This window comes from Triturus cristatus, chromosome 2_1, assembly GCF_964204655.1.
Source record: "Triturus cristatus chromosome 2_1, aTriCri1.1, whole genome shotgun sequence".
NCBI lineage: Eukaryota > Metazoa > Chordata > Amphibia > Caudata > Salamandridae > Triturus > Triturus cristatus.
In genome coordinates, this window is record NC_140581.1 from 726,500,208 (window position 1) to 726,528,128 (window position 27,921).

Consider the following 27,921-nt stretch of genomic DNA (forward strand, 5'->3'; position numbering starts at 1 on the left):
GGGCTGAGACAAGTGCATTCGAAGCCCTGCAGAACATGAAAGCGACAGACGTGCGTGCAGTTGAAATTGTGAGCATGCCAGTACTGAGTGGCCACGCTGACTAATCGGGGAGCTGATCGAAGAGTCGGTCTGCATGTGAAATCGTGTAAAGTATGAAATTGACAGTCCTGCACATGCCTTTAAGCATGTAAGCCTCGTTGCCTCCAGATGCTTTTTCTTGACTGTGCAGCATGGATGAGGAGTGCTCGCCGCCTGTTGACTTTTGCAGCCGGTTGTTTTTTGCCGGGGGATTAGTGTGACTGCCCGATGCAAGACGTTCTGACCCGCGCGGGAAGCCGCCCGGGTCCTCTCGGTGCCCTGAGCTCCAGTGGTCGCCTCTACCTCCGCCGCCCCCTGCATCCCGCTCCTATCGACACCCCCCGCTCCAGCAGCTTCAAGTGACGCAGGCGCAGTGTCCGCCCGCCTGCAGCCCGGGCACCGGCGCAGCCTGCGAGCGGAGCTGTGCATGGCAGCGGGCAGAGCCCGGCACCATGCAGGCCAGGGGCAGCGCCAGCCGGGCGCAGAGCAGCGGGGCAGAGCGCCACCCGCGTCCGAGGCTTCGCTGCTGACCTGGATCCCGAGGATGTCAGCCACGTCTAAGGGGACCCCTTCTTCGCCAGCAGAGGAGCAAGCCTCCAAGACCAAGGTGAAGGAGCAGATCAAAACCATAGTGGATGACTTGGAGCTGGTGCTGGGCGACTTGAAGGACGTGGCCAAGGAGCTGAAGGAGGTAAGGTCTGGTCAGCGCTGACAGTCCCGGGGGCACGAACTCCCACACAACTACCGGGGCCGGGGCCCCGCCTCAGCACCTAGTCCGCTTTGGGATTCAACCGCTCCTGGTGTGGAATTCATGCAAACACGCGCGGGAGCGGAGAGACCATGCCTACGAAGGACGGGTTTGCCCTCAGAGTCACGGCTGTCAGTGGGCATGTGAGCAGTTGGAAGCACTTTTTATCTGTGCGATTGTTGTTTGTTTTGCTCTAAGTCTGTCCGATGTGCTACATGCAGCAGGGCGCGGGCCACATGGATGGATACTATGCATTTGGGAAAACTATACCTCCTACGAGTAGTTGGCACTTTTATTAACTTCTGCGTCAGCCGCACACCCACTCCTTCCACCCACTCTAATGTCTCGTTATGTCACGGTTGTTTTTCACTCAGAAGCGTGTGGTACCCAGGTTATCCCTTAGCCAGGAGAGTGGCTTGGTTGGCATAGCCTAGTGTGAGCTAGATGAAACAGCGCTCTGAGCTCAGACTTGGCACGCGCTCTCCAAGTCTAGCCTGGCCCCGCCACACCAGTTGTCTCTGGGGTGCGCGCGTTTCTTTCGGTGTGAGGGTGTGGGGGAGGGCGGTTTTGCGACGGGTGGGAGTGCTAGTCATCCAGTCACGTTGCAGACGCTGGCTTGCTGTCGGTCCAGGTTCACTTGCGTCACGGTGCTTAGCGCCTCTGAATGTTGCTGCGTGTTTATGACAGCCGGGGCCCGCTCTGGGAGCTGGGGCGGGCAGAGGGTCACAGGGCGCCCGCCGCAAGAGGTGGGCTTTAATCCGCAGTGGGCACTGTAAACGACTACTTACAGCCGATCATTATCACTGTAATATTCTTAATTACAGCATGTAACCCTTTCACCGTTATTTAGAGCGCAGACAGAGGGATAATGACAGCGTGAACCTGCCTCAAAGAGTATCCCAGATAGGCTGTAATTGGAACCACGAGCTACCGATTAAAAGTCAGCCTTTCGCAACATCCACTGCACTCAGAGCCTCTCTGTCAATGCACGACAGAGGAACTGCTTTCCTTGGACTGAGGCGCAAGGGCGCCGCGAACGGGCTTTGCAGGATTCAGGTTTCTCATAAGGCGCTGTGTCTGATTGCATTTGCGGGCACCTTGGTCCGTCTGCAACGAAGTTCCCGAATTACTGTCAGACATGGAAATAGACCCCAAGGATGGCTGTTTTATGGAGGAGAGACTGGACAGAATCAGCTAACCCTTCTCCCCGTGTTTTCCTAGTAGACACTTCCCTCTTCATCCGCCTCCCTCCTTATTTCCAACTGGGGGAGCCGTGCTGGCGTTGTGTTGCCACTGGCGAGCGGCCAGCGTATTCTATGTGAAATTCAGGAGGTTTGCAAAGAATGTAACAAGCTTGCCTGGCACAACATCCACAAACTATCAATGAATGCAACTGGCGGCCCCGTGTCAGTGTCCCAACGTCATAATATTGGCAAACACCTCTGTAGACAGATGGCTGGACTTAGTGAGTCGCTTGCAAAAACTCCGAGGTTGTTACTTGAAATACATTCTGTAGGTTTTCGACAGTGCAACTTGTTAAGGTTTTTAACACGATTGAATCGTTTTTATTATTTCATTAACCGCGTCACTTCCGTTCTAGTATGGTCAAGTCAATGAAAATGGGTGACGGGAAATTTCTAGAAAACGTATTTATAAATAACATATATGAATTGCTCATATGTAATGTTACATAGTTATCTGTCTTTCTGATCCATCCATCCATCCATCCATCCATCCATCCATCCAATAGTAAACACATAAACAACTCTAAAAACACTCGAGCCCAGAGTGAATATTGTTGTTTGCTGTGTGCAGTCTGAATCGTGCTAGTCACGGCCTTGCAGGTGCCCCACGCTAAGGTGCAGGCAGCTCTTCCCCATCCAAAGATGCGTCAGGGATGTCCCCTTTCTTCTAAAACAATGTTGCTCAGCGCATGCTGAGTCAGTGCTGGGTTCCATCCGTGCGATTAGCAGCACCAGCCGGCGTGGGCGGAAGTCAAGTGCCACTGTGCCATGGTCTTATATAAGCAAATCCAGTCTGTTCTTATTGGTTGCATGCAACGCGTGACTGTCACTGACCGCGTCGCATTCCGTGGAAATGTCATTCTTGTATTATACGTGGACAGCTCATCAGGTTGGAATTCAGCTTGGGTGGCGGTGGCTTTCCTCATACACTGTGGTCTGCCCCCTCCCCCACCCCCGCCCCTACACACACATACACACAACTCGTGGCTCCACCTGCTACTGCATTGTATTTATGCGCCCCATTAGCTGTCGATATCAAATTAAAGGTCAGTCATAAAAAGTTCAATTGGCGTTTGTGACGAACATTGAAAGCGGCAGCGCGGAACCGCGGACATGTAACTAACGTCAACACTTGTTTTTGGAATAATGACTCACTTTTAGTTTTGCGAGAGTCAAGATGAGAGCCTCGGGTCACCTATCTTCCCGCAAAAAGAAACGCAAAGACGAATATTAAATTTTGTGCACAAATGACTCATAGATAGATAAAGCGTTTGTCACATTTCAAAGAGTGAAAACAGCGACTTTACTCCCTCTGATGTCTGTGGGGCTCTGAAAGGCGTACTGGCTCGGGCATGGCCGCCACCGAGGTGCCGCCTTACTGCTTCTTGGCGCTCAGTGACGCCTCAGTAGTGCTGCGTGAGGTGAGGTGCCCCGTGCAGCTCGCTGTGAGCCTTTGTAAGGTGTCTCATGAAGCGTTGACTGCACCTGGGGTTGCAACGGCGTCTCGTGCAATGTTTAATTTGTGATAATAATAATACTACCACGCGCAGTCTCTCAGCGTTATCCCTAGGACCCTGTCCCAGGTGCTATCGAACCACTAGGCTGACGAGCCTTTCACCTCATACTCCCCTTTCCCCACCGTTATACAGTTCAGCCTCTAGCTCCCTCTTGCAGGTTATTTTCCATCCATGCCGCCTTCTTTTGCTCTTCTGTTTTTTATTCTTTCGCCTCTTTATGCCTTGCTCTGCGTCAAAGACTGATGATGAAAAATATGTCTCGGTTCCCGAAAAAGAGTGCCGGTGCCCACCATCTGCAAGCACCGGCATAAATTAAGCACTGTCTCATGTTGATGGTTTGTTTTCTCCAATTATGTATGAATATTCTGTACTCCCCTACCCCCCTCGAGTTATCAAAGCTGTGCTGCGAGGCTCTCTAGATGGGTGGGAGCTGTGCATGATATAATGCCAAGGTGTTGCTGCACAATCTTCTAGAAACTCTATCCACCTTTAATACGCTTTACTCTGAATGTATCTTACGGTGGCGATCTTTAACCTACTTAATAGAATGTGTATGTATCATTGATTCGAGCAGATTTCAGATCTCCGTCATAACCACACCAAGTGTCCTCTTTACATGACTCAGTTTCATTGGTTCTCACTTACTTTTGCGTGTTGAGAGCTGGTTCATTGGTCTCCATTTTGCTCCAGTACATCTGCTCCGCTCCTCGAGTCATGATAGGCGACCATGACTCCCTGGCCCAGTTGGTCACATAACCAAATCACCAGTGACCACTGGAGTCTAATGCTGCGCAGTCGTGTTCGCGCAGCAGGAGTTCAGCAGGCACAACAAAGGCAATCGAGCCGGTGCCTGCTCATGACAACACTCAACATCACCATCATCATCATCACCATCACCATCATCATCATCATCACCATCATCATCATCATCCCCACCACCGCCATCTTCATCACCGCCATCATCATCACCATCATCATCACATTGATAAAGTGCTAGAGAAGCTTGAGGATCATGGGTCGGTCCTCATCCCCACCACCACCATCTTCATCACCGCCATCATCATCACCATCATCATCACATTGATAAAGTGCTAGAGAAGCTTGAGGATCATGGGTCGGTCCTCATCCCCACCACCACCATCTTCATCACCGCCATCATCATCACCATCATCATCACATTGATAAAGTGCTAGAGAAGCTTGAGGATCATGGGTCGGTCCTCATCCCCACCACCACCATCTTCATCACCGCCATCATCATCACCATCATCATCACATTGATAAAGTGCTAGAGAAGCTTGAGGATCATGGGTCGGTCCTCATCCCCACCACCACCATCTTCATCACCGCCATCATCATCACTATCATCATCACATTGATAAAGTGCTAGAGAAGCTTGAGGATCATGGGTCGGTCCTCATCCCCACCACCACCATCTTCATCACCGCCATCATCATCACCATCATCATCACATTGATAAAGTGCTAGAGAAGCTTGAGGATCATGGGTCGGTCCTCATCCCCACCACCACCATCTTCATCACCGCCATCATCATCACCATCATCATCACATTGATAAAGTGCTAGAGAAGCTTGAGGATCATGGGTCGGTCCTCATCCCCACCACCACCATCTTCATCACCACCATCATCACCATCATCATCATCATCATCATCACATTGGTAAAGTGCTAAAGAAGCTTGAGGATCATGGGTCGGTCCTCATTCCCATCCCCATCACCCCCATCTTCATCACCACCATCATCATCATTGCATTTATAATATGCTAAGCCACCTTAAGGGTCAGGGCTCCGCGAGAGCCAGGATTGACTTTAAGTGTGCAAATGGAACAACATTCTACCCCCTGTGCGCAGGCTTCCCGAGCCCCTGTCATAGTCAAAGGCGGTGCTTGTTACATCCTTGGTTAGCCGCAGCCTGAAGGATTAACAAATAATATTTAGTTCTATCCGTTACTTCTGTGACTCTGTCTTTCTCGTGTTTCTTATAGAGTTAGACGCTCGATAGACAAGTTATCCTGGAGCTGAAAGAATTAACTTGGAATACATGGCAGTTTTTATTACTTTTGGGTTGTCTCTTAGCATTATACCGTTGGATGTGATGATGTACATATATATATTTAAATAACCACAACCAAAACGGAGGCTTTACTGATTGTTTTTTTTCAATTTAAGTTCTAACCTTCTTTGCCCAATAGCATGAAGCTCAATCAAACAAAAACGGATCAACATGATTCAAAGACATCCGCAGTTCCCATGTCAGGATCATCTCCACTCATACAAAAAACTAATGCATCTTGACAAGTTTTTACTTAGAAAAATTGAAAACAGGTTTTGCCCATCGCCTGCATTTCACTGGCAGGGCAGAGCAACAAGCAATCAGATGGAAGCTGGATCTGTGTACAAAGCCACAGACTCTGCATGGTGGGGACAATATTCCAGGGGCAGACAATGTGTCAGAGGAAGAAGATGGAAAAGTACAAGCATCTTTTGTCTAACAGGAGAGGCAAAGTGCTCTGTAAGGTATTTTCAGTAGAACTGTGAAGTGCTACTCTGCTACATACTCCCAGTGCTTCCCTTGCAGTACAACCATCACATCATCCTCAAAAGACATTGTATGAACTCCTGAATGTAGGGCATTTTTTAAGTGTGGTTAAGAGAAGTAGTCACGCTTTATATCATAGAAATCTTGGGCCTGTTGTACAAAACTACTTTGTGTCCACATGTGGCTTTTAACTTTCAGGTCCTGGGTGTATTTTCTACACCATGTACTAGGGTTAAATATGTCAGTCATGGGTACGCCAATTAGCCATGTTTAAAGGGAAGGGACAGTCACTTTACTTCTGTTTAGTAGGGGTAACAGTGCACAGAGGTCTATTTCCAGCGAAAATAGAGTCCAGAAAAATTTTGAATTTCTGGGGTGACCATGCAGAAAATGCAGATTTCTTTTAAAGGTTGAACTCCAGTCTTTTCTGTGGCTGGATCATAGAAATTGGTAATGCTATCAAAGATCTACACAACAACCACTGTGCAAGATTCAAATATTTAATGTACTTTATAGGGTGGGCTATCAACCTATAATCAAAAGAGGGTAATTATGCAAAAAGTTAGATTTTGAAACTTGAAGAACCAGAGTGGCCATAGGACTTCTCAGCTTGACCAGTCACTTTTTTAAAGCAAACGTCAGGGATATTGCTTTGCTTTTCAGACTCATATGTTACCTGTGCCCTTCACAATCCTCAAATTGATACCCAACCAAAAGAGTTACACATATGTGTGCTCTCAGTCACAAGATTGTTCACAAACTAGGAGCCGATTTTCTTTTTTGCTGCTCCAAAACTAGCTCATTCATTTTGAGATATTCACTGCCAATTTATGAATTTGATTTCAATGTCCCAAAGCTCTCATTGCTCCCCGTAATCGACCTCTGCCATTCTCCAATAACAAGGTTTAATCTCCAAACCGAAGGAAGGGTAGATAGGGTGATCCAAATCTAAGAGGAAAAAGCTGTTCCTTACTTATCTGTTTTTTCCCCCAAAGTAGACAACAGGGAGGTCGTTAGTACACACCCATGCTCCACACTTTGGTACATTGAGGTCTTTTGAATACATAATTATTGTGACAAATCTTTACTTGTACCTAAGTACTTATATATCGATTTATGGACACAATAATGCAGGCAAGATGTCCCATACTTGATGCTTCCTACGAAGTAGACCTCTGTCGGTGCAAATAAAAGCAACCATTTGATCAATACCCTAAGCATACAATGGAGCCTCGGTGCCATTAACAGATCTAAACTTGCAAGGAAGAGGTTTTTGTCATGTGTATCCCTCTGGGGTGGAAGCCATTCTGGTAGTAAGAAGAAGGTTTACCTCCTTACACCATGCCTAAAGTTCTTTGAGGAGTATCTCGGTGCACACTTTTGTTTTAGCATCAAAAAAGGTGATCATCTGGTTATTGCAGGTGAACTGGCATCACCCTTCTTGAAGAAAGGATTCAGCACTAGCCATCACCACGCTCCTGGGACTGTGACAAAAGCAAAACATGCTTTATAGAGAGGGAGGTACCACTGAGTTCAACATCGGGATCTGATTTAGTTAGTGCTGCTGAGGGGGTAAAATTCTGGGGGCCCAGAAGTGCAAAGCTTCTTTATCATACCTCGGATTAACCAAAGCAAGGTTCCCTAGTGGGAATATCTTCACTTGAAATATTATATTTGTATGATATTATCGCTACTATCTTCCAACTATCTATAATACATGGTTTACTACATATTGTATACTATCTTTATCATCTCCTCCCTAGTCCACCTTTCCTATTACTTCCTTTCCAGGTTTTATGAGTACCTCAACTATTGTATCTTTTGATATCTGTATTATCTTTTTTATATTTAAAAATCTGAGAAGGTAACATTTCATAGTAATTTATTGTGTGGCCATAATTTGATTTGTTTATACTCCTTTTTTTAATGTATTGTTTATAAACTGACATGTACTTCTCAATAAACATATACCACAAAAAAAAGCAAGGTTCCCGTGGTTGTATCCATAGACTCTCATAAGTTACTAGGGGTGGCCAGTGGATTAACATAGAGAGAATGAATAGGTTGACCCACAACATCTGAGAGAAGTTTATACCCTCAACCCTAATCCTGAATTACCGTTAATAAATGGCAAGAACGTCTATTCGTTACCTCTCTTGCTAATTTAATGAATGGTTACCTATTGTGAAGCCACATAAGACCTCTTCGATTTACGTTATTCCTTCTTGTAGTTTTTCTTCACGATACATATTTCCACCCTATTCGATGGAAAGGGAGGAGTATTGGACCGAGCCATCCCTGCTTTATTCAAGACTACCTTTACTTTCGTTAGGATATGCGCGTATCGTGGTCTACAATTTGCATGTTTGAGTTCTTTTGAGCTTGATGACCCATCGGCCAGCATTTGGTGCAGACTTCTCCAAAGTGATAACTGACTTTAGGGGGCGTTGATTAAAGAGAACAGTCGCATCATTTATGTTTGCTCTAGTAAAGTCAGTTTGAGAGTATATATGACTGTCGCATTGTGAATGCCTTCAAAGAAGAGAATACAATTTGTCAGTCTATTGGTATGAGTAAAGCTGATTGGAACGTCACATGAAAACCATACATTCAGTGCACAAAGATTTAATTCAGAGAGCATTATTATTGAATCATCACCAGGTATATCTTTCTATTGACAAGGTGGGAGATCTGCTGCAAGTACTTAAATAGCCCTTTAATAGATGTTGCAATGAGAAAATGTTAATCAAATTAGCTACATTTAAATTGAAGTCTCCTGCCACAAACCAATTGTTGTGGCTGTGTCTTACTTATCAAAGTTGTGAGGATGGCTACAAATTGAAGCATTAAAAACTTTATATGCTTATGAATGGGCAATGTACACAATATTAACAAAAGGGTACATGTCTTTGGCTGATGAGCCCTCTATGCCCTCATGTTTTATGGCTTTTATAATCAAAATACTGTTGCAGAGATCTGTAATGTGAGTTATTGAGCTTGTAACGAGGAGAATGACAAGCTGCCTACCGCAACATGTACAAATCCATAATTTTAAGCATCCCACAGAAAGCAGGGGACAAATTAGTCAATTGATGAAGTAATAATTAGTGTTCAGCAATCACATACTGCTTCATACACTGGAACATGGGATGGGCTTCTGAAAGCAAGTCCTGAGCTGGTTTCTATTTCTGCACCATTATGCTCAGATAGTGAAGAGCAGTAAGCAAAGATCAAGAAAATAAATAATGCCATGTGCTCTCCCCAAGGATCACTATGTTCTCCAACAATGCTTAACCTGTAGCTAGAAGAATTAAGTCTATAAATCACAGAGGCAAAAGTTATCATCCCTCAATACGCCGACAACGAGCAGCTTTACCTGAAGGCACTGTCCATTGTCTACATCCTTATTCTTCTGCCCTGTCTCATAAGTGCCCACAGAAGAACCCTGATAACTTTCTGATGTAGCACCCACAAATTAATAAATTACTTCCTATCACATCTAAACTGAAGATAAGCTAAACTAAACATATATGACCTGGATCTCCTTGGTGAATGTAATCCAGAAGGTTGTTCCCAGTCCTTACTCCTCAGGTAAAATCACACATTCAACAAGCATTATCTAAGGGAAATAAAGAGCTTCCTATTCCTGAGTGCCCAAGCCAACTGAACATAGCAGCACACACCCTAATTATCTTCTCACTTCTTTATTCCATGACCCGACCCGTCTTTTCAATAAAAACACTTGATCACATCTCTCCAATTTCAAGAAACATAAAAATGGTCATCACTGGAAGCAAAGGTCAAATTTAAAATCATGTACAAGGCCACCCATCTGAAAAAATCCATCACATTTGGCCACTCAGCTTTCTATCTCAGCGGACAGCAGGGTTTGAGGAGCAAGGACTCACTTCAACCTGAAATCCTAGCGGTCAACGGAGCAGGTGTCAATCTTTGGAGCACCCTTTGCCTACTGTTGACTTCTCGACCACCCTCTTGCAATTGAAACACTTCTCGACCACCCTCTTGCAATTGAAACACATTTTCATGTATGCACATAGACTAATGTATGCTTAAGCGCACTCGTACCATGGGTGCATGGCCACTATTGAAATAAATAAATACCAACAAATATCGAGGTAATGGAGATAATATGCTCACGGACAACATGTTACGTTTTATCCTGAAATGGTACGTATCTTCAAATATTATGCATATAAAGGACTAAGGGACATATTCAACCTTATTTGATCACTTCGAATTTTTCAGTCAGGCGCTTAAAAAAGTACTTTGATGAATACAGTATACACAGATGCCAAAAGTGCTTACGTAAATGGCTGAATTTTCACTAAAGACGCATGCATCACATGTATAAACTAATAGAAAACCATTCAGATATACAGTGCTGCACACTTGCATCCTTATGTGTGTATTTGTTTTGAGTTTAAGTAAGGTGAGATAAGAGATTATACAGATGCTCAAAATCGAGAAGTCTCACCCAACTCAATATTGTAGGTTATGATGACATGCAGCAATGGAAGGGTTTCACATCTATGTTCTGCCACGGTAGACTGCTGTTCTCCATATTTTGCTGCTTGTACCTCAGTAATGCACAATGTAAATCAGGACACAAGTCTTAAAAAAAGAAATGGGGGTACCAACCAAGTTGGTCAGTATGCAAGTGACATTATGGTACGTGACATCACAGTGCATGACATCACAAGAAGTGACATCAAATTTTTTAAGACCTCACGCATATGTTTAACAGGTCTATCATGAGTACACTTGAGTGCATTACAATTTAAAAAAACTAGATTTTGCATCTGGGTTGTGCCAAAAAAGTGATGCAACTTTGACACAAAATGTGGGCCTCAGCTTGTAGATTTATTTTTAAAAACCCTGCCACCAAGAAATTGGCAACAAGTAGAAACATAGCAGTAAATCTGTTCTGCTTAATTGGTTGCAAAGTCTGGGGGAGCTTTTTAATAAAGTCACGCAATGCAGTGCATCCCCCGCGAGGCTGCGCTGCATTGCGCGACAGGGAGGGAGCAGGAGAGCGCCATATCTTCAGAGATATGGCTATTCCTCCTCCCCTTTCTATTGCACCGGCGCTGATTTCAGCTACCGTGCGCCATACACACACCTTAGTGCCGCAATGCTAGGGTGTGTGCATGAGTGTAGCATAGGTTTTGTGCATACAAAATACTATGGTAGGCACATTGCTAAGCTTTTCCCACTTTGCATACGTGCTGCACAGTGCAGCACGCATGGAAAGTCGGAAAAGCACAGAGAAACGTAAGCATTTCCCCTGTTAGCGCCTCCTTTGAAGGGGCGTTAACTTTTGGCGCAAAACCATGTTTACAAATCTTTTTAGATATGGTTTTGTGTCAAAAGGCATGATTGGTTGCATGGGAACTCCCATGTACCACCCATGTAACGCCCCCTCAGCGCAAAGTAACGCAAAGCAGTGCTTTGCTCTGCTTTGTGCTACTTACAGTGTACTTTTCAGCTCAAAACAAGTTTTGCGCTGGAAAGAAAATAGGGGAAAAAAATTGTGCTAGTTTGCTTCACTTTTGTGGCGCTAAACCAGTGCAAAAGTTATGAAAATCTTACCCTCTGTATTTAAAAGTATTTTATGGGGTTAATGCACCTGCTGCAGAGATCTTTGTGTGCCCAGTAAATCTCAGGGAGTAATAATAATGGTAACTCTGGAGGTTAACGTATTTTCTGTAGAGACCAATGTTTTGTCTAGCCCCAGTTTTGAATCGCAGTAGCATAGTGGGTTAATATATCTCCAGCAAAGCGCATCATGTAAAACGCAGATGACAGACATTGCTTTTATGTTAATGGGTGAGTGAGTTACTGCTGTTAATATAGAGATCCTTTTGTTACTTGCAGTTCATAAAGTGAAATCCTTCTAATATAGCACTGTGAGAAATGAAGGACATGTGACTTCTACAACTTGTAATCCTTAGCTGTCTTACGTAACACATCCTGTACATTTATTTACATGCATATGATTTATTGTGAATGTATAATATGTACGTGTGATGTAAAGCGCTCAGACACCCTACATTGGGATAAGTAGCGCTTTAGCACTAGAAAAGAAATAAAACAAAATAGTGGTATTTTTAAATTGTTATTTATGTAAATACTGGGACCGATCAACACATCTGACATTCTTACAATGCACACATATATCTTACATACAGGGACTGGACAAAGTAAAAACCAAGCCCCTCTTAAGTACTTGTGAAATAATACCTAGGGGTGGGCGGTAAACTCCACTGGCAGAGTTTGCTGAGCTTTTCCCACTCCCTTAGGAGCCTGGAGTCAACTGCTGCCTGGTGGAGTTTTCCTCTAATTTGATGTGAGAACATGTAAAAAAATAATACTCCAATCATGGTCGCTGCCGGGACAAACCCTCACGAGGCTTTAAATGTCAGACAGACAGGTGAAGTTTTTGCTCCCGCCCTCTACCTTGGGTTACCCAGATGCATTGCTCCGTCTGGACTTTCTAGAAGACTGCGGCACAGGAAGAACAAGGATCCGCAGAGTAGTTTCAGTGCCGCAGCACCACCCGACCTGTGACTCCTGTGCGTACTGACTTTGAACTCCCACCGCTGAGGCCCTGACTCCTCTCTGGTGCTAATTTTTACTTCTGATTTAATGGATGAAGGGTTGTAACAAAAGGGTGAATGGGACATAGTTTCCCTGTGCGGATTCCCACAGTTACCTGGTGTGGACTCCCAGGGTGTCTGTTATTTAAGAGGGGTGGGTCATGGTAATTTCAGTTCAAGTGCAGTCACTGATCTAGATTTGGGTGATGTCTTGCACCCATGACATCACCGGTAAGGCCAGTGGGTATCCATTAATGGCAAGCGTTCCTTGAAGATAGGTTATGCCCAAGGAGCTACTGTGAAATGGGCAATTTGGTGGGCCTCACAGTGTAAGGTGAAGCTTCAGAGTGCACCTTCCCTCACTTCCCCGGCTGTCATGGCCATACAGTGAGTATCTCATTGAACAACAAGAAACATCTCGGTCTTGGGTCCCCTGTGCATAGCCAGGGTTCTTTGGTTAGCAAAGTTCCTCAGACCCCTCCTCCTTTTATTGTTTTTTTTTCTCCTTGTAGTCAGTGTTATTCCTGATCAAGTCACGTGGAATTATCTCTGAGTGGGTATGATGGGGGCATTTTGCGTCAGTTGTTAGCTCTTGGAGACATTATTTGCCAGTCAACTAAACGTCCCAGTATTTTTATCAAGATGTTTATTTGTCTAAGTTGGCTATTCTAAAATTGATGTAGGCGTCCTCATCACCAATGATACGAGAGTTGCAATCCCCACCACGTTGGTACTGTGGAAGTAGTCTAGGGTGGTGCACTAGTGGACATATTGGAGTTGTGGAAAGGAATTTGGGGGTGTTGTAGAAGGTACATGTAGTGGTACTGTGAGTGGGCATACAGAAGTTGTGGAATACACACTTAGAGAGTAATGTTACCACTTGTCATCACCATGAACACAATTTCCAGTCCTGGGCTTTCATTCAACAGCCCAATTTAGTGGGAAGTGCCGGTATTCTTATACAAGCATGGACGGTGGATTGGAATTCCGCTGCTCACAGTACTCTGCAGAATCTCACTGAGTTTTTAGGTAACTCTGCAGAATTCCACGGATTAAAACTCCATGAGTTCCACCCACCCCTAGTAATAACAAGCTGTGTGCCTTTGCTTCATCTCTATTGCATTTAGATGCGAGGCTACAGATAGCTTCCAGACATAATACTCAATCAAAAGGAGGCATAGTGGCCCCGTAACTTCAGAATTTGTTTTGGGCCCAGGTATCCTGGTATCTGAAAATTACACTGGTAAGAGTTTAGCAATATTTCTGTCGGGCCCACCTTCTTGGCACGGTAGATGACATCCACCCTGTGAAAAGAGTAGGTAGACGCAATCTACAAACGTGTACCCTCAACTTGTGCACCGAAGTAAATATTTTCACATGCTATATTTACAATTTAAATGACATAAAACAACAAGTAGCAGAATAAGCATCCCTTTCATTCACACTGCCAATGGTAGCAGGCAGTGCTATCGTATCTAAGTTATGGAAAAGCATTCTCTGGGCGAAGATTATTGTAAAATGTCTGTTTGAATCAAATTCTTTAGTAAAATATGCAGAATACTGCTCTGCTGAATTTACTTGTTAATATCACAATTTGGAGCTCTTTTCTCATTTAAATCTCCTGATACATTAAATTCCAATACTGAAATGGTGAATTGTGTAAAGTGTTTGATCAAATATAAAGCCACAGCCAAGGCTAGCAGCCACCACAGTGCCCATTTTCGTTATGATGTTCGCCTATCATGCTCTAAACTGTGATGTACATGCATACAAAATATTTTCAAGGGCACACTAGAATTAAACTGAAAGATCCTTGCCCTATATTTCATATATACAATACCTCTTGTTAAACCTGACAGCCTAAGGGTGGTCTCCCCTCAACTTTTTGCCTTATCCCTCCATTTTCCTTACCTCGTTTTTCCTGGTATTAGTACTCTGCACACTTTATCTCTTATGATCAATGTTAAAGGGCTTATGCTCCCTCTCCTAAACATGGTAATATTGGTTCATCCCCAGTTGACATATTTAAATTACTTATAAGTCTACTGCAAAGTGGTAAATATATGTACCCAGAGCCTGTAAATTATATGCTACTAGTGGGCCTGCCATACTGATTGTGCCACCCACGTAAATAGCCCTCTAACCCTGTCTCAACAAGCCTGCCATTGCAGAACCTGTGTGTGCAGTTTACACTGCCATGTCAACCTGGCCTTTTGCCAATCAATCAATCAATCAGGGAATTGTAAGCGCGCTACTCACCCATGAGGGTCTCAAGGCGCTTGGGGGGGGGGGGGGGAATCCGCAGATCTGTTTAGCCGAAGAGCCAGATCTTGAGAGTCTTCCTGAAGGTGTTCAGGGAGGGGGCATGTAGGATGTCTGCTGTTAGCTCATTCCAGGTCTTGGCTGCAATGTGAGAGAAGGATCTTCCGCCTGCTCTGGCTCTGTGGATGCGCAGGGTTTCAGCCAGTGCGAGGTTGGAAGATCGGAGGTTTCTTTTGGGTACGGGGAATTCGATTCTGTCGTTGAGGTATTTGGGTCCCTTGTGTTGTAGGCATTTGTAGGCGTGAGTGAGGATTTAGAAAGTGACTCTTTTCTCCACGGGGAGCCAGTGGAGACTTCGTAGGTGTTGGCGGATGTGTTCGTGTCGGGGGATGCCGAGGACGATTCTGGCGATGGTGTTCTGTATTATCTGGAGTTTGCGGAGTAGGGACTTGTTGATGCCGGCGTAGAGTGTGTTTCCATAGTCCAGACTGCTAGTGATGAGTGCGTGGCTGACTGTCTTCCTTGGCTCAGCGGGGATCCACTTGAAGGTCTTGCGGAGGATGCAGAGGGTGTTGAAGCAGCTGGAGGTGAAGGCGTGACTTGTCGGTTCATGGTGAGCGATGAGTCGAGTACGATGCCGAGGTTCTTGGTGTGGTCTGAGGGGGTAGGTGGGCTTCCGAGGGCAGTCGGCCACCAGGTGCTGTCCCATGCAGAAGGGGTAGTACCGAGGATGAGGACTTCTGTCTTCTAGGCGCTTAGCTTCAGGCAGCTGTTGGTCATCCAGACTGCGACATCTTGCATTCCTTTCTGGAAGTTGAGTTTGGCAGTGGTGGGGTCTTTGGTGAGGGAGAGGATGAGCTGAGTGTCGTCGGTGTAGGATATGATGTTGAGGCCGTGTTGTCAGAGGATGGCTGCGAGAGGGGCCATGTAGATGTTGAAGAGGGTGGGACTCAAGGATGATCCTTGTGGGACTCCGCAGGTGATTTTTATGGGGTCGGAGAGGAAGGGTGGGAGTCTGATCCTTTGGCTTCCGGTGAGGAATCATCAGATCCAGTTCAGTGCTGTTCCTTGTATGCCTGCGTCTGGCGACTAGTGTGAGGTGGGATACGGTGTCAAAGGCCACTGATAGGTCGAGTAGGATGTGGAGTGGCCTTGGTCCAGGAGGGTGCAGATGTCATCTGTGGCGGCGAGTAGGGTGGTCTGTGTGCTGTGGTTGCTTCGGAATCCGGATTGGGGCGGGTCAAGGATGGCGCTCTCTTCAATGAATCGTGTCAGTTTCCTGTTGACTGTTTTCTCTGCAACTTTGGCAGCGAAGGGGAGGTGTGAGATGGGCCGATAGTTCTTGAGGTTGGTGGGGTTAGCTGTGGGCTTCTTGAGCAGGGTTCTGACTTCTGCGCGCTTCCAGTTGTCTGGGAAGGTGCCTGTTTTGAAGGTGGTGTTGATGGTGCGTTGTAGTTCAGGTACGATGGAGGCCGCGGCTCTGTGGTAGATGTGAGGGGGGCAGGGGTTGGTGAGGGCCACAGAGTGGATGCTTTTTGTGGTCGAGGCAGTGTCTTCGGCCACGATTGGTGTCCAGTTTGAGATGGAGGTCTGGCTGGTGTTTCTGGGGGGCAGGGGGCCATCTGTGGTGCCTGGTGGATGGTCAATGAATTTGTCATAGAGGTTTTTGATTTTGAGGTGGAAATAGGTTCCAAGCTTGCCGCAGAGGTCTTGGGATGGGGAGATGTCTGTGGCTTCGCTGCGTAGGTTGATGAATTCTTGAATGACGCTGAAAAGTTCCTTGGAGTTGGCCAGGATTTTGTTGTGGATGAAGTTCCTCTTGGTGGCTCTGATCTGGTTGTGGTAGTCTGTCATTGCTTCCTTGTAGGTGGTGTGTTTTTCAGTTGTCTTGGTGTTTCTCCAGTTCTTCTCCAGGTGTCTGCAGGTGTGCCTGGCTTCTTGGAGAGCGGTGTTGAACAAGGCGGCTTTCCTGGGGCGTTGCCTGTCGGGGTTGCGTAGTGGGGTGAGCTCATCTGCGCAGTTGGAGATCCAGGTGTGGAGTTCTCTGGCTGCGTCGTTTGCGTTGGGTTCCCAGGTGCGGTTGTCTCATGAAGGTGGAGTTAAGTTGCTCATCGGTAACCTTGCTCCAGTTCCTTCGTGGTGGCTGTGGGGCTTTTTTGGGTGCCTTGGGTTTGTTGATGGCGAAGTGTACGCAGTGGTGGTCGGTCCATGGCGGCTGCGTTGTGTGGCTGCATTGGATGCTGTTTCCGTCCGCGAAGATGAGGTTGAGGGTGTGTCCTGCTCTGTGGGTCGGTGTGTTGATGAGTTGTTTAAGTCCGATGCTGGGGAGGTTGTCACGAAGGATAGTGGAGTTGGGGTCGCTGGGGTTGTCGAGGGAGAAGTTCAGGTCTCCAAACAGTATGTAGTTTGTTGAGGTGATGGCGTGGGGTGCGATGAAGCCGGTGATGGTGGTGACGAAGGGTGTTCGGGGGCCAAGGGTCTGTAGACTAGGGTTCCTCGGGTGTGGCTTTGGGGGTGGTCTGGATCTGGAAGTGCAAGTGTTCGGCAGAGGGGAAGGTTTTGCTGGAGGTGGTGAGGGTGCTCTTTTATCCGTCTGGGATGGCGGTGCTGATGTCGGCGGCGGAGGATGTGTTGGTCCAGGTCTCTGTGAAGAAGGCGATGTCGGGTGAGATAGAGTCGAGTTGGTTCCAGATTTCCATGGCATTTTTGTGTACAGTGCATACGTTGAGGAGGATGCATTTTAGGGTGTGTTGGAGGCCGGGGTGGCGGTGAGGGTCTGGCAGCAGTGGAGGCAGGAGAACTGGCCATGGGTCGTGTTCGGCGAGGCCTGGTGGCATTCTCTAAGTCTTCCAGGGCTGAGTGCCAGGAGGGTGGTGGTGTTGTAGCGATGGGTAGTGGGTGGTCAAGGGTTCCTGGTGCTGGCTGCGGTCGGGTCGTGGACGGGCACAGACGGGCTTGCCTTTGGCGCGCTGCTGCGCGTTTCCTCTGCGCGACCGCACAGCGGCTGCCATTAAGGCCCAAACCTTCCCTTTTGCTACATAAAAGTCAGCCCTAATGTAGCCCTGGACAGCCTAGAGACAGCGTGCAATGTATTTCAAAGGCAGGACATGTACTTTTTAGTTTTACATGTCTTGGTAGTGAAAAACTTTCAAATTCGTTTTCCACTACTGCAAGGCCTATCTCTCCCATAGGATAACATTGGGATTACCTTATTACATTCTATAAGTGTAATTTCCATTTGGGAAGAGAGAACCCTTTAGGTCTGGTGTCTATGCAGTAAAATGTTTAAATTCAAACTTATGGTGAAGTATGATTTTAAATTGCAATTGTGAAAATGCCACTTTTAGAAAGTTGGCCTTTTCTTTCGTTAACCATTTGGTGCCTGTACACAGTCTCTGATCACATGACTGGGTGCAGTTGGCAGTTGGACTTTGTTTATTCCTCCTAGACAGCCACACCAGATGGGAGCTTAGGTGTGTCTCAATGGGCCATCTCTGGCAGGATGGGAGGAGGAACTGGACACAGTCCTATTTACAGTTGAACAGGATGTGTTGTTTCTACACGCATAGAGCTGTATAACCCCCTGTAGTTAGTCTGGAGCCAGGACAGGAAGGGAGTACATCTGTGCACGTCAAAGGTATATATTTGAAGTCTCCCCAAGTTCAAAGGCATCCCTGGGTATAAGCTCTGGACCTTAGACACCGCCACGTAAAGACTCTTCTGGACCAATGGATTGTTGGAACTGGCACTTTTTGCAGGGCTATTCTTTTAGCTTTCTTCCTGTATTTATTCTGACCATTTTATTTTGGTTTTATGACTCTGGGCACTTTACCACTGCTGATCAGTGCTAAAGTGCATGTGCTCTCTCTAGCAAACTTGGTAAGATTGGTCTACAACAGTTTGGCATACTTAATTTACCTGTAAGTCCCTTGTGCAGTGGTATCGTATATACCCCAGACATGTAAATTAAATGCTACTAGTGGGCCTGCAGCACTGCTTGCGCCACCCACATAAGTAGCCTTTCAAACCTGTCTCAGGCCTCTGCAACTGCAGGGCCTGCCTGTGCAGTTTACTGCCGCAGTGATGTGGCAGTTAAAGTGTTTGCAACATCTGAAACTCTACTTTTACTACATATAGGTCACACCTAAGCTAGGCCTTAGGAAGCCCTATGGGCAGGGTGTTGTGAAAGGTAAAAGGTAGGACATGTGTCTTTGTTGTGTGGCAAGTCCTGTTAGTGACCAACAGCCTATTTGGCTTCTCACTGCAGTGGGGCTGCCCTCTCATAGGTTTGCATTGGGAATTTCCTGATATGTGCTTCAGTTGTAATTTCTGACATGAAAGGGGCAGTGTGGTCATGTTTGGTGTGTTTGGAATAGCAGTAATAAATCCTGCTTATTGGTGAAAGCGGTGTTATTATTACTATTTTTTAAAATGCCACTTCTAGAAGGGGGCATTTCCATGTGCTTATGACTCTTTGTGTCTTGCCTTGTTGTGTATTCTTGTGTGTATTCCTGGGTGACTCAGCACTGGGCTGATAGATCTTGGCTGTATTTAGAATGGTGGGAGAAGTTTCCCTTGCACCTGAGTAGGCCTGGTCTGCATTTAGAGTGTTGGGAGGAGTTGCACCTTCACCTGAATAGGGCTGTGCCTGACTTTCACAATGCTGTCTCCGCCCCCCCTGTAGTGGGTCAGGAGCCAAGGTTTGGGATTGAATAGGATGTTGTGCACTTCTAAAAGCTGTTTGAAGTGGCCCCAGAACAAAGACTTAGGTGTATAAGTACAGGGGCTGTGACCCCATGAGTTTCGACACAGAGTGGGACTTGTAATCAGATGCTGCTGGCTCTACGTGCTACCAGAGAAATGCTGGACTGCTAAGAAGAACTGCATTGGGACGTGATTGCTCAATAGTGCTGACCTGCTGCCTGTTGGGCTGAAATAAGGACTGCCACTTTACTCTGAGGACCCTTGTGCTGGTCCTGCCTGCCTGCACCCTGCTGGTGTTCCCCCAGTGCTCACCAAGGAGTGCTGTTATGCCCCGTTGACCTTGCAAACTCTAGCGCTTGGTGAAGCGCATTCATCTTTGAGTAACTGAAAACCTTTCAGTGCTTTGCGGTGGGGGAAGATTCCCCAGTGCATTTACTGGGCTGGAAGTCTTGTCTGGGGCCTCTTATGTGCGGGAAGCCTCAGGTGCTGTCTCTCTGTTCACACCCTGTGCTGCCCCAGCTCTAAACTGAGCCCCACCTGCTGCAGAGCAAAGCTGTGAGCAGAGAGGGCCTGCTGATAAAGGCGTGGTTGGTGCGATGAAGTCCCCCGGCAGGAAATTGAGAGTAGGGGCGGCTGCATCGGTAGCCGGCCCAGCACGGTGGGAGCTTCACCGAGTCACCGCGAAAAACCAGTGCAGGCCGCTACCTGAAGGTCGGGAGCAGGAGCCTTACCCAACGCACCAGCCGCACAGGACAGCCGGGTCGCTCTCCACTGGAAGGAGCCAGTGCCTCGCATCACTCACCTCTGAGACCTGAAGGAGGGCTCCCAGTGGGGCCGTGGTGTTCTGCCTGGGGCCCTGTGCTCCTTTCTTCTTCACTGCTGTTCGGCATCACTGGGGACCAGCTGCCGCTGCCTTGCATGCTCGCATGTAGCTGCACTTCCCCAAACTTACTTTCGCAGGGGGACCAAGTGAGGGCTTTCATGCTCCCTGCAGTATAGGCACTCCCCCTAGCATTGTGACATACTGGGGGGCTGAGGACCGCAACTGCCTTTCAGGTCCTGAGGGGCCAGGGCTGATGTACCATGTTCATTCATGTCAGACTCCCTGTTTGTCTCGGTTCCAAGGGGCCACCATTTACAGGCCCTTGAGTGTTCGTTATTCAAAGGAAATTACTGTATTCTCTGTTGTAGGTGGACAGGCGGCCCAGGAGCCTACGTGGAGGGAACAGGGGCACTAGATACTATATTCTAGCAGCGCAGGTGCCACCCTTTGTCTTGTTTATGGTGATATGCATCTGGTGGCACTGCATTGATAATCCCTGTGTTGGTTACGGTATATCCTGTTGCAGCTCATGCAATGCTATTATGATGTTTGTCGTTTTGCCTTACAGTATCAGGATGATGATTATTATTTCAGAAAGTTGCGTTTATGTGCACAATGATGGTGTTTTTGTGATGTGTGCTATCTATGAGTATCTACTCTAGTGCACTATCTATGCTGTTATAACCATTGCCTAGTGGCATACTGATTTAATGATCTATGTGACATAATGACAATCACCTGGTTGGCGAAGTGATTTATGTGATTATGCTCAAAAGTGGGTTTATGTAGAATAGAAAGGATATTTTTATAAAACCTTGTGTGGAGTCTCTTTTTGTGGTGTGCCTAGTGTGTCTCTGCTGTGTGTGTGTTGTGCAAATGGTTTACACATTCCTCTGTGATAAGCCTTACTGCTCTAGCAAGCTACCATGGTGGTGAACAGGGGTTATCTTGGGTGTGTAACTCCATTACCCTAACTAGAGTGGTTGGTTCTTCCTGGCTTAGGTGCATACCCTAGCCAATCAGAAACCTGATTTTTAACATGGATACTCTGTAAGGAAGAAGGGCTGCTGTGCTGCTGCAAGACTGTCACTCTGCGGGACTTCTGCTTTACTGTGCTCATCTGCTGTCTGCTACCATCTTGCCTGGGTGAGAAGGAGTGGACCTGCATCGCTTGGACCCATACTGACTCCAAGGGCTAGTTGGCTGGCCTCCTGATCTGAAGACTCAGGGATATAACAGACTTCCAACTTCTGCACCTGAACTCAGCAATCTGTGAGTCTACCCTGCCAAGCAGTGCCACCTCTGTCCTGGGCCCTTGCAAGTGAGCTTAAGGTGCTTGTCAGTGGAACCAATGCATCGTCTCTGCTGAGCGACACATCCCCAAACAGAACCGACCTATCTCCTCGGCTGAGTAGCGCATCCCCAATCAGAGCCGACACATCGCCACTGTTGCGTGGATTGGACCTGTCGTTAAAGATACGCATCACCGCTGCAACCCCCATCTGGGGACCAACACATGGCCTTCAGAATGGCTGCTGCACAACACTTTTCCTGGCACAAGCTCCTGACATGCCTTGTCCACAGCAGCCTCAACAATGATCACAAAATGCCTCATCGCATCTTCATCAGTCATTGGAATCAATGCCTCAACTCTGCTACCCCATGCATCCCTGACGCTGGTCTTCACATTGCAAGCCCCGTCTATGCGATTCTTAAGGTAGATGCAACATGACCTCGCACAGCAGCCTTACCACATCTCAGAACTTATGCATCACCTCAGCTGTGCAGCGCATCCTTGATGCTGATCCACGCAATGTTCAGAAACTAGGATTTCAGGTACTCTGTTTAGCAGGCCTAAGCTGGCCTGCACTCCATCACAGTCACCCTGAACTTGTGTCTATGTTCTTGGTGGCTAGATATCCCCGATAGCACTTTTTGATTTTGGGGCTATTTCTTACTATATAAATGTAAACTTCAATAACTCCAGTTCCATGTTTGACATTTTGGTCTTGTATATTTATTAAACTAAGTTCTATGTTTCTCACCTGATGTGGAACATTTTGTCTGTTGTTTTCACTGTTTTACTGTTTTAAGTGTTCCATAAATACTTTACTTACTGCCTCTAAGTTAAGCCTAACTGCTCTGTGCCAAGCCACCAGAAGGTGAGCACAGGTTAATTTAGAGTTTGCAATAGCAAGACGAAACAGCAAGCCAAACATCTACATAAAAATATACACGTCACGCACCTCCCCCAAAGAAAGAGTCCCCCACAATAAGTCCAATGTTTCGAGTATTATACTTATGCGTTGTGCACATCCACCACTCCCGATGTTTCCAGAGAGCAGTCACCAAGAACAATATTGAATCAATCCCAAATGTGGAATGCACCACCAGTTCTGGGGTCCAAAATGATTATGTCCATCCAATACTTGTAATTGCAAAATTTCTTTACTCTTCACATCAAAAAGGTGTTAAAACAGCCAAACAGCCAACGCGTTTCATCCAACTTCAGTGGACTTCCTCAGGGCGTAATATCCAGTTATGTTCTTCCATGCTTCCTGTCATTTAAATCAACACCGTTTAGTTCCTGTACCACAGTATGTGTCTTTCGTTTGAACTATTCCCTCCTGTATCCAGGGTAAATTCACTATTACTCGGCTCTTGTGCCGCGCTGCGTATCCATTTGCACTGCCATGGTCTGCATCTTGACCGGTCAAGGTATTACATCTGTTTAGGCTCCTGCCCATAGAGATTGAAGGGTCCATATTGAAGGCATTAGATTCCATCTTCATTCATTTTATTTGGCATTATGGCAAGGTTAGACGATCCATGAAACTTCTTATGGTCCCTAAGGAGCGTGGTGGGTGGGCTGCTCCTAGCCTCACGTTTTATTGCTGGGCTGCACTATTACAACAGATGAGCATACTTCTCTGAGAGAGAGTCTTGAAGGGCTTGGGGGTCCCCCAACTATTTACAATCTCGCAGTCGAGGAAGCAACAGGGGCTATGTTTCTCCGTCAATTGGAGCCTAGTTATTTTAAGAAGGTGCAATTTAAAATTATCATCAATGCATAGAAAATCTGGGGGAGTATCAAAAGTTCATGAAGATTTCAAAGTATAGTAGGTATACACCATTTTGGCGCTCAGCACTTCCCCCCCCTCCTTTTTCAATGATATGATGGGGAAACAATGGGAGCTGCACAGCCTCACAAAGATTGGGAATGTTTTTCTATCAGACCACTTGCGCTCCTTTTCCCACTTACAAAGGGATTATGGAATACCAGACAGTTCTTATTTTAAAAATGCACAAGTAAAGGGTTTCTTTTAACAAACGTAGGCTGGGGGTGCCTCTGAACAAAATCCGAGTCAAACTGGGCTAGTAAACTTGATAATAGAGACGTTAATTTCGATCTGTCATTAGAACTAACCCTGGGCAAAGCACTACGCTAGCGCAGTTTGCGAAGTTTGCGCTACTTCGCACTACGCGAATTGCACGTAGCACAGTGCAAACACACATAGCGTAGTGCAGCGGGCATTTTTTGCTTTGCTCGCGGTCCTCAACGTCAAGTAGGCGACCGCAAGCAACAAAATGACATACCGGCGAGACTTTTTCCTCATTCGCGATCAGCAACATCAAGTTGCCGATCGCGAGCGTGGAAAATAAATCTCCCGGCGAGATTCTCAATGCGGGGAGGTCAGGTTTCTCATTGCGAGTGGTCGCGTATGCTCGCGACCGCTCGCGATGAGAAACTACCAGTCTGCGTTGAGAAAGCTGCCGCTCGAGTAAAAATCTACTTGAGTGGCAGAAAACTACAGCTCGCACTGTGCAAGATGCCGTTTTCAATGATTGCACAGTGCCGGATGCTTGTCCGCACTATGCAATCATTGAAAACGGCATCTTGCACAGTGCGAACAGGGTACTACGCAGTTCGCGAACTGCTACGCGTGGCTCACGTAGTGCGAAGTGCACTTTGCGTAGCTACGCGTAGAGCTACTTCGCGAACTACGCCCAGGGTTAATTAGAACGGGCTGCAAAAACCCTCCTCTCAGCTGTCTTGAAGGCGCAGCATTTAAAAACATTTTTAACTTATATTTCACCCCAGCCAAATTATTTAGCTGGAAGAAAGGAAGAATGATAAGTGTCCAAGGTGTGGGATTGGCCCGGCTGAGGTGGTTCACATGTTTTATGGCTGCAATAAGTTGTAACCTTCAAAGAATGGCATGGAGAATTTCTGGGAGAAGGTATTTGGCAGAAGGGTTTGTCTCACCCCTTCCCTGATGCTATTGGGACATGATAGCAGCAGCCTGTTAGACTCAATGCAGACTAGCTTTGCTTTTATATCAGTTACAGTCGCTAGACTGCTTATTGCATCAAGATGGAAAGATCCCGACACCCCTATGTTCCAAGCGTGGCTGGCCCGATTAATTGCTATCAACGATTTAGAACGGACCTTATACGATTGCAAGTGGCAACAAGCCAGGAAGTGGGTAAAAATGATCTGGTCCCCTAAGTCTAACTAGTTAAATACGGAACACAATTCAGAAATGTGATCATACTTTTAGCATTATAGAGATTTCCATTTATTTTTAGAAAGAATGATTATGTGCAATTAATTGATGTAGTAATCTATTTATTTATATAAATGGCACAAGTTTTTTTATCTTTATGTATGAATTCTTAATCTTTCTGTATGTACCCACCTCCCATAGACCTTTTTCTCTGCATGTTTTATAAATTGCGCAATTGGAAAACTCTGCACAAACCCAGACTACTTGCTCCTGAAAAGGTTCTCCTTTCAAACCATACTGGGATCTACTTCCAAACCAGTGCCTTTATTAACATGCTCCTTACCGCTGGCCGAATTCCCAGTTGCCATACCAACATTTTAGAATACACTAAAAAAAGGTGTACCATAAACTCTGCACGTTGAGACACCCACTAAATAAAGAAATAGCTTACATCCCAAGGCTAAAACCAGATCATGGTTCACAGTCAACCTTAGAAAACTAACAGGACTGGGAGGTGCTAGAGAAAACAAACCCACAGACACACAGACCAAACTGTAGGCCACATTTGTAATGTGGCCACTGATATGTTATCATTACATTTAAGAAAGATACTTCCATCATGGATGGAAAACTCGTTCAAGGATCTTCTGAAAAGGGACATCTTCCCTCTACCCTGTTGCCCCTGGCGCAGTCCCAGCAAATGTGTGACAACCTGAAGCTATACTTTATCTCCACAATCACCAGTCTTACATCCAACATCTCCAAGAGAGGACATTCTCCTGTGACTGTCTTTTCTTGAACCTCATACTCCCATACACTCTACCTGGAATCCAACTATTTCCAAAAAAGGAAATGAGTAAGAGAGGCAGCTTCTGCAAATTGACATACACTTTCATCATCACCCTGTTAAAGAGTTCAGGTGACTCCGAATTTTAAGTCAAGAGGTTGACATTTGCTACTGAAAAGACACCTTTTGTCAGGCCCTGTAGACCACCTTCCGTAGTTCAGCAAACTACACTGCACACATTCCTGAAATGGGCACAATGCCATACAATCATAGAGCTATGCTTACAACATCAGTGTGAGATAAACCATCTCCAAGTAGAACAGACATACATTCTACATTATTCAACGATCTGCCATGCAAAAAAACTTAAGTAAAGTTCTAAAAATAAACATCCACATTTGATAAATGTCCTTCCTACATAGAATTTGTCTATACTACAGTATTACAACTATTTAATATGGACACTTGCCCAAATATCCACAAGTGGGTAATATATCGTCAACAGAAGCTTTGGCTTGTCTCACACATTTCTGGGAACAGGTCTTGGGTTTAAGCCTCAAAGAACATTCAAACATACCTCTGCAACCCACATTGGGCTTGCTTAGCCTATACATTTAGTAATACTTGCACAAAAAACTTTAGTAATTTATAAACAGTGCACCATATAAACGTCAACATGCACAATCACACTTACCTTCAAGACATACGCTGATTCCATGCTATAGTCCCACACATGTACTCTCATGACCAACACCATGTCAGAAAAAAGGTCTGGGGGAAGGCAAAACATTTAGGGAACTCTAGCCAAAAAGGGCCAAGTCCTTCAATGAGGACTTTGAATTATGCTCATTTGCGAATGGGCAGCCAGTGGAGCTCCTTCAGCCGTGGTATGGTGTGAGTACAGAGTGAGAAGTTGAGAAGTGATTCTGGCTGCTGATTTATGAATGGTCTGCAGAGTTCTGGTGAGTATTTTGTTGTTCCGAGCATAGAGGGTACTCCCATAGTCCAGCTTGCTTTTGACCAAGGAGTGCTTGACTGTTTTCCAGGTGCTGATTGGGAGCCATTTTCCTCAGCTTTTTCAAGGTATGGAAGCATGAGGCAAGGACACGATTGATTTGGGAAGTCATGTTGAGTTTGCTGTCAATGATGATCCAAAGGTTCTTGGCGTAGATGGCGTGAGTGGGTGTCGGTACTAGAACTGTCAGACACCAGGTGGACTCCCACAGTGATGTGCTTTTCCCAAAGATAATGATTTTGGTCTTGTCAGTGGTCAGCTTTAGACAGTTGGGGGCAAGCCACCATGATGTGCTGAGCTGCATGAAATGGAAAAGGCAAGATTGCACAGTATTTCGCATTTTGTGGTCCATTCCTGTCCTTTCCTAGAGCTGGCACACATTTGCCTGCCTAGCACCAATGCAGGCACCCTTGTGTCATGGTGCAGGGTGCCTGGGTTGTAGGCAGGTTACTTTTTGTGTAGGAAGGGACACGTCCTTCACAAAAACAATCATGAGAAGCAGTTTCCTCTTTCTATTTGTGCTGTTGAATGCAACACACATAAAAAGAGGAAAGAATAAGGAGAAAGAAAGATATTTCTACTCGTTTCATCTTACGTGTGGAGGTGCAGCATTTTGAAGCATTCCCACGTCTACCACCAATGGTAAATCTCGGAATGCATCAAAATCCATGGGTGGATGCATGTGAACACTCACGCTCCACCCATGGAACAATTCCCTGGGGCAGAATAATGCATGGCAGTGATTTGTGTTGCCTTGCGTTACTTTACATTTATAAAGCTGTTCAAGGCCACGCAAGGTGGCCTTGCATGTCTTGATAAATCTCACTTAGGTTTTGCGTTGCCCTCGTGATCCCTTGTGTGGTGCAAATGTGACACAAAACTTTGATAAATATTTTCCGTTGGCTTCATCAATTGAGTAGTTCCAGTTATATAGGCACTGAATTTGATCCAGTTACTGGGCGTCTTGTCTGTGAGGGAGAGAATGAGTTTCATGTCATCCGCACCAGAGAGGATGTTGCTATTGTGAGAGCAAATGATGCTGGCTAGAGGGATGATGTC

The 27,921-nt window shown here is 46.1% G+C and overlaps 1 protein-coding gene across 1 annotated transcript in view; it reads left to right on the plus strand.

Moving 5' to 3' along the window:
- The first annotated feature begins 370 nt into the window (after positions 1–370).
- The window catches only part of PRR16 (proline rich 16), a 1,148,678-nt gene continuing 1,121,127 nt past the window's right edge, over positions 371–27,921 (plus strand). The window contains exon 1 of the mRNA XM_085632661.1: positions 371–769. Within this exon, the coding sequence (XP_085488787.1) occupies positions 506–769 (264 nt within the window). The 5' untranslated portion in view covers positions 371–505. The remainder of the gene's footprint in view (positions 770–27,921) is intronic.